The sequence below is a fragment of the Cornus florida genome, unplaced genomic scaffold, assembly GCF_030987335.1.
Source record: "Cornus florida cultivar Cherokee Brave unplaced genomic scaffold, ASM3098733v1 CherokeeBrave_3.0.0_Hap2_Chr01, whole genome shotgun sequence".
In the NCBI taxonomy this organism is placed as follows: domain Eukaryota; kingdom Viridiplantae; phylum Streptophyta; class Magnoliopsida; order Cornales; family Cornaceae; genus Cornus; species Cornus florida.
Window position 1 is genome coordinate 114,878,686 of NW_026775571.1, and position 6,434 is coordinate 114,885,119.

At 33.6% G+C, this 6,434-nt stretch overlaps 1 protein-coding gene across 2 annotated transcripts; it reads left to right on the forward strand.

Moving 5' to 3' along the window:
• Window positions 1-797: 797 nt before the first annotated feature.
• LOC132315700 (glutamate receptor 3.5-like) lies at window positions 798-5,996 on the forward strand. 2 transcript variants are annotated; one of them, XM_059814062.1, is made up of 5 exons: window positions 798-1,105; window positions 2,483-3,699; window positions 4,058-4,367; window positions 4,855-5,258; window positions 5,497-5,996. In XM_059814062.1, exons 1-5 carry the CDS (start codon window positions 811-813, stop codon window positions 5,776-5,778), a joined length of 2,508 nt encoding a protein of 835 aa, XP_059670045.1. In that variant the 5' UTR covers window positions 798-810; the 3' UTR covers window positions 5,779-5,996. The 2 variants fall into 2 exon arrangements, with proteins under 2 accessions (XP_059670045.1, XP_059670052.1); XM_059814069.1 differs by having other exon boundaries at window positions 4,927-5,258.
• The last annotated feature ends 438 nt before the right edge of the window (window positions 5,997-6,434 follow it).

Sequence of the window (6,434 nt, forward strand, 5' to 3'; positions counted from 1 at the left end):
GTGAGTGAATTACATGAGAAAGACGAATGATACTGAGAGTCGGTGGATAATTCACTTGGTGTAAACGAACATATTCAATGTCAATTTTGGTTAATTCACTTGGTGTAAATTAGTGAGTCAATTGTATAACTTTTGTAAAGATTGAGTCCAAATGTGAACAAATGGAAATAAATTTCGTTTTAGGCAATTACCAAAAAAAATTAAGAAAAGCATGGGTAATTTGGTAATAGTGTATGTTTACTAAATGGACGTCAGTTAAAGTCACTCTCTCGGGATAGTTGAGGGAGATTTTTTGCTAAAAATATTCGTAAGGGGGAATTTTTACAAACGGGGAAAGTTGAGGGTTTTTTTTTGCAATTCGCCCTAAAAAAAAAAAGATAGAGTTGGTAACGGGTTTATTACGATCACAATTAAATGATGAGCATTAATTTCTCTAATATTTAGGGGGAAAAAAAAAATTCTCTAATAAAAATACGAAATGATTGTTTTGATTGGTTAGACAGGGAATATACTCGTGGGATACCCCTGTTTTTTTTCAAAATATTCTGAATCCATTTCTCAGCTGAATATACCATATAATCGTAATTTTAATTTTCCAAATTAAATGAACCGAGACCCAATCTTTATTTGGCTAATTTCCACATGTCGAGCGACTTTTGTAGCCATGTGGAATAAGTCTTATGCTTGGACCATAGGCCGATATTTCACCTCACATCTCTTTCTAACAATGTTTTATACATGTATATAATTATATTATATATTAGGAATAACGGTATCCATCCAGTATAGATTATGAGTTTAAAGCAAATAATGACTTTCCTACCACTCATCTCCAACTTGAATATTGCTACTTGCAGACCCACCTGTTTGTTTTTTCATGTCTTCATCTCCTTCCTTCTTTTTCTTTCTCATGGATTCATTGCTGAAGCTGACAAAGTAACTATACAAATCGGTGCCATCATTGATGTTGATTCTCGTATCGGCAAAGAACAAAAGATGGTCATGAAAATAGCACTTCACAACTTCAACAAGAAGTTCAAACTTCACAAGCTCTCTCTTCATTTTCGAAATTCTGGCACTGACCCCATCCGATCAGCTCATGCTGGTTAGTAATTAGTTATTTTCTTTGCCTTTTCTGAAATTCTCTCCGCCAATCAAGTCATCGTACCTGAACCATATGCATAGATTTATATATATATGTAGTTATGTACATGCGTCTGGAATGATATATATAATATATAGGGCAAAATACAGAAAATCCCTCTCGACTTGTAGCCTTTTTCAGTAAACCTCCTTGCCTATTTTTTTTATCAAAGAATCTCCCTCGATTTGTATCATTTTTCCAATAAATCCCCATTGTCTAATTTTTTACCAAAGAACCCCCATCAACTTTGGGTAAAAGAGTTGATAATTGGACCACAATGTCCTTTTATTTAAATATTAATTCTCCTGAACTTCAAAAATTCATATCTCACAAACTGTACATTTAAAAATTATAAATAATATATGTGCGGAAAGCTTATAAAATAAGGATTCCAGAATTCTAAGATTTGTACAACAAACCTTCATAACCAGAGAAAAATAGGAAATCTAAAAATCTACTCCAACAATCTTATTTTATTTTTAATAAATAAAATACTCTAGATATTTGTAAGAAAATTTTCAGAATTATTCATTTACATATGGAGCCGAATATATAAAAAATTTAACCCCAATAATGATCAATTTCATGAGATATCATATTTTGCGTCAAAGTATTTTCATTCTTTTATAGACTCGCTGTTTAAAAAATATAAAAATGAATATTCGGCCGGGCTAATTTTTTTATATGTTATGCTCTATATGAAAGTGAATAATTTTGAAATTTTTCTTTCAAATAACCAGAGTATTTTATAAAAAATAAAATAAAATAAAATTGTTATAGTAGATTTTTAGATTGTCTATTTCTCTTTAGTTTTGAAGTTTTGTTAAATAAATCTTATATATCTTGAATATTTGTTTTATAAGCTTTTCGTGCATATATTACTTGCAATATTTGGATGTACGGTTTGTGAGATATGAATTTTTGAAGTTCGGGAAAATTAAGATTTAAATAAAAAGGCATTTTGGTCCAAATATCAACTCTTTTACACCCTTTAGATAGTTGAGGGGGGTTATTTGGTAAAAAATTGGACAAGGGAGATTTATTGAAAATGGCTACAAGTTGAAGGGGGGTTTTTTGGTAAAAAATTGACGAGGAAGATTTATTGAAAAAAGTTACAAGTCGAGGGTAGTTTTCTGTACTTTGCCCTAATATATAGGTAAGTAGCTTAATTCATGAATACGTAGACTCACATGGAATTATATATCTAATTAATATTATTTCTTAGTTAGATTTATTTTTTTCGTTTCAAGAAGCAGTTTCCTAGTATATAATTGAATGTAATAAGGGAGTGTATTTATATAGATTAATGTTTATGGGGTTTTCGTATTTTTGCTACAGCTGAAAAGCTGATTAAGGAGAAACAAGTCCAAGTGATTATGGGCATGGAGACATGGGAGGAAGCCGCTTTAGTGGCAGACATCGGATCCCGAGCTCAAGTCCCAGTTCTCTCATTTGCATCCGCTGCTATTACACCTCCATTGATGAAACTTCGATGGCCTTTCTTGGTGCAAATGGTTACTGATGACTCCGAACAAATGAATTGCATTGCAGCTGTTGTTCAATCCTTCACTCGGCAAAGTGTTGTAGCCATCTACGAAGAAGACATCCACGGTGGTGATCCCGGGAAGCTAACCCTGTTGTCCAAGGCCCTTAAAAATGTTGGCTCGGATATAGACTATCATCTGGTGCTTCCACCATTTTCTGATCTATCAAATCCTCAGCAGTCCATAAATAAGGAGCTGTCTAAGTTAGAAAGCACCACAAAATCTAGGGTGTTTATTTTTCTACAGTCATCATTACCGCTGACAAATCTTTTGTTCAGTGAAGCGAAGAAGATGAGCTTTATGCGAAAGGACTCGGTGTGGATAATTGCAGACACCACCAGAAGCCTTCTGAATTCTGTCAGCCCTCCTGTTGTCTCTGCCATGGAAGGTACTCTTGGAATCAACCCCTACTATTCTGAAAATAGCAGTTCTTTCAAACACTTTCATGAGCAGTTTCAGCAAAATTTCCAATTATATTATCCTGAGGAAGATAACACTGAGCCTGGAATTCATGCGCTACGAGCTTATGATAGCATTATGACTATTGTACAGGCGATAGTGAAATCAGCTGGTAAAATGAATTCCTCAAAAATGTTGGAAAGTATTTTATCAAGCAACTTCACAGGTTTAAGTGGAGAATTGCGATTTGAAGTGGGAAGACTTTCAAGCTCCCAAAAATTTAGTATAGTGAACATTGGCAATCAGGAAAACAATAACCTTGGCTTTTGGTCATCAGAGTTAGGGTTCTCAGATAGCCCTAGTACCACTAAAATTTTGGCTGGTTTCGCGGAGGTGTTGAGGCCAATGAATATTGCAGTTCCTGGTATAGTCTCTTTTAAGGAATTCCTCAGCCGAGATGAGAAGGGGTTTACTGGTTTTTGTATCAGTGTTTATGAGGAGGTGAAAAGGATTTTGGAGGACGAGGATCATATATATGATCTACCGTCTACTACTGAATTTCAACGGTACAATGGAAGCTACAATGATTTGATTGAATCGGTTCATAACAAGGTAATCACACATCACCTGATCTCTTGATCATTTTCAAACATCTGTCAATTTAATTAATTAATTTGTTAGCCATTTAGTTTCAAGTTGAGTATACAAGTTGCACCTTTATTAGTTCTAACCTGACCATCCAAATGTGACTTTATTGGGGTGATGAGAAATCGCTATTTGATTTTGAATGTATTACAACCTATCTGGATGAAAGATTAAAAAAATAAATAAACAAACGAAGAAATGGGCTTTTTTTTAATTTTTTTATTTTTTATAATATTCTCAATTCAATTTTTTTTCCCTGCCCTTCCAACTATATATGTGTTGCTGATATGTTCGTTTTCTACTTGTCGATAAAAATTGATGGAAGACTTATGCTGCTGCTGTTGGTGACATAACGATAACAACTAGGCGTTGGGACCAAGTGGAATTTACAGTACCTTTTATCGAGTCAGGTTTGCTTATAGTAGTTCCAGTGAAGAAAGCTTCGAAAGCATGGTTGTTTCTGAAGCCTTTCACCATGAAAATGTGGGTGGCAACGGGGGCAATCTTCTTCTCCACAATGTTCATAGTTTGGTTCTTGGAGCAACGTTCCAATCAAGAATTAATTAGTGGCCAATGGAAGGAACAACTTGGCAATGTGCTTTGGTTCACCTTCTCTACTCTGTTCTTTGCTCACAGTAAGTATATTATCAAGTTAAACGGCAATCAGAGAATTAACAGTACCATTTTATTTATGCTTAGATTTGGAGGCAAGCTAAGTTTTTTAATTTTTTTTCAATTTAGGTAAATTCTCTCTCACACACTTAAATGCTCACTAGGAGGCTTTTTGGAGGCAAGGTTATGAGGACCTATTTGTACTAAATGCTTTCCTTTATATATATATATTTACATATTTTAAATTAAAATGGACACATGTCACTCTATAATATGTCACATAGGTGGTGAAAAGTATTATTATTATTTAATAATTAAGAACATAAATATCCAATAGCATTCCCCGATTTGGAGAGATTTCAAAGAAAATAGACTTCATGATGCTACCATTAGCCCAATTAGGAAGTAAATACTTATAAATATAATTGCATATACGCAAAGAAATGAAATCCCAATAATTTTCTACTTATATGGATATATACGAATAAAATTTTATTTTTGATTTTGAAGGGGAGAAGATTAAAAGTAACTATACTCGAACCGTGATCGTGGTGTGGCTTTTTGTGGTGTTGATCTTAATAGAAAGCTACGCTGCGAGCCTCACTTCAATGCTCACCTTCTCAAGACTCCAGTCACCAGTGAGAGATATCGAGTGGATAAAGACAACAAATGCAACAGTGGGGTGCGATGGTGCTGCATTTGTTAGGAAGTACTTGGAGGATGATCAGCTTTTTAAACCAGGGAACATCATCGACATCGGCAGCGAAAGTGAGTTCCATACTGCATTCAAGAATGGCAGGATTCAAGCAGCAGTTCTTGAAGTTCCTTATGCCAGAGTTTTTGTCAACAAACACTGCAACCAGTATGCGTATGGCAATGGATCATTCACCAGAAGATTTGGAGGATTCGGCTTTGTGAGTAGTAGCGAATGGAACCCTTTCCACTCATTTCATTCTCTAATATCTCCAAGTTATTTGCTACACCAAAAAAAAAAAAAAACATACTTCAGACAATTTTTTATTTTTTTTAGCTATGCATATATATATATATATATATATATATATATATATATATATATCGAGAATGACAATTCCGTTAATACATTTGGGATAACTGATTGTAATTCAATTATTGTTCATGCTTTCTGTGCAGGTCTTTCAAAAAGGTTCTACATTAGCTGCTAATGTTTCTAAAGCCATTCTTAAACTATCAGAAAATGGGAAGATAAAAGAATTAGAGAAACAGTTGTTTACTCCCTCCTCGGAGTGTTTGAAGTCTCGAACTATCGAAGAAAATGATAGCTTGAACATTGAGGACTTCTTAGGCCTCTATGTAATCTATGCAGCCACTTCCACCATTTGCTTTCTACTATATTTATTGAAAAGGAAAATTAAGCGAACTCCAGAGAGCGCTGGTGAGATTCAAATGACTTAACCACCTAATTTATATTGGTCAAGTAGAAAATAGAAAGAAAAGAAAAGAAAAAAAAAACACTAACATAGCGATTTCTTTTGTATAATTGTATAAATGGTTCTTATTTCATTTATAAATGATCACTTTCTATAATGAATTGCTGAAATTTAACCAATGGAATGAATTCTTGGTCTTACGTCATTTCCATTTAAATAATCTTGCCGACTTATTTAATTAATGAGTTTCAATCAGCATTCTTGGAGACTTGGTCCAAAAATTATTAATTTTTTTTTTTTTTTTGTACTTCTTTTAAGTGGGGTGCCATGGTGATATAAATTGGTCAGGTAATATGTACTTGGGGATGTGTATCAATTTAAACCGGAAAATATCCTCAACATCGACAGTGAAGATGAATACTGTCAAGAATCGAAGTATTTTTGCAGTATTTCTTGAAGTTATTTTTGTTCAGTACCATCAAAGCACCTCAATCTCACAAACACACCAAAAATAAAAATATAAAATAATAATAATAATAATATATTAAAAAAAAAACATGAATCGGCAGAATATTACACTTAGTATTACAATGTGATAGTAAGACTTACTGTGTGCCAATTAAGAGCATCCGGGCGCAACTATTTTTAGAGTGATATTGTGTCAGCATAGAGAGAGAGAGA

Coding starts and splice junctions, on each gene's coding strand:
- LOC132315700 (XM_059814062.1), top strand. CDS start 811: ATGACTTTCCTACCACTCATCTCCAACTTGAATATTGCTACTTGCAGA. Junction 1,106..2,482: donor CATCCGATCAGCTCATGCTG/GTTAGTAATTAG, acceptor TTTTTGCTACAG/CTGAAAAGCTGATTAAGGAG. Junction 5,259..5,496: donor GATTTGGAGGATTCGGCTTT/GTGAGTAGTAGC, acceptor CTTTCTGTGCAG/GTCTTTCAAAAAGGTTCTAC.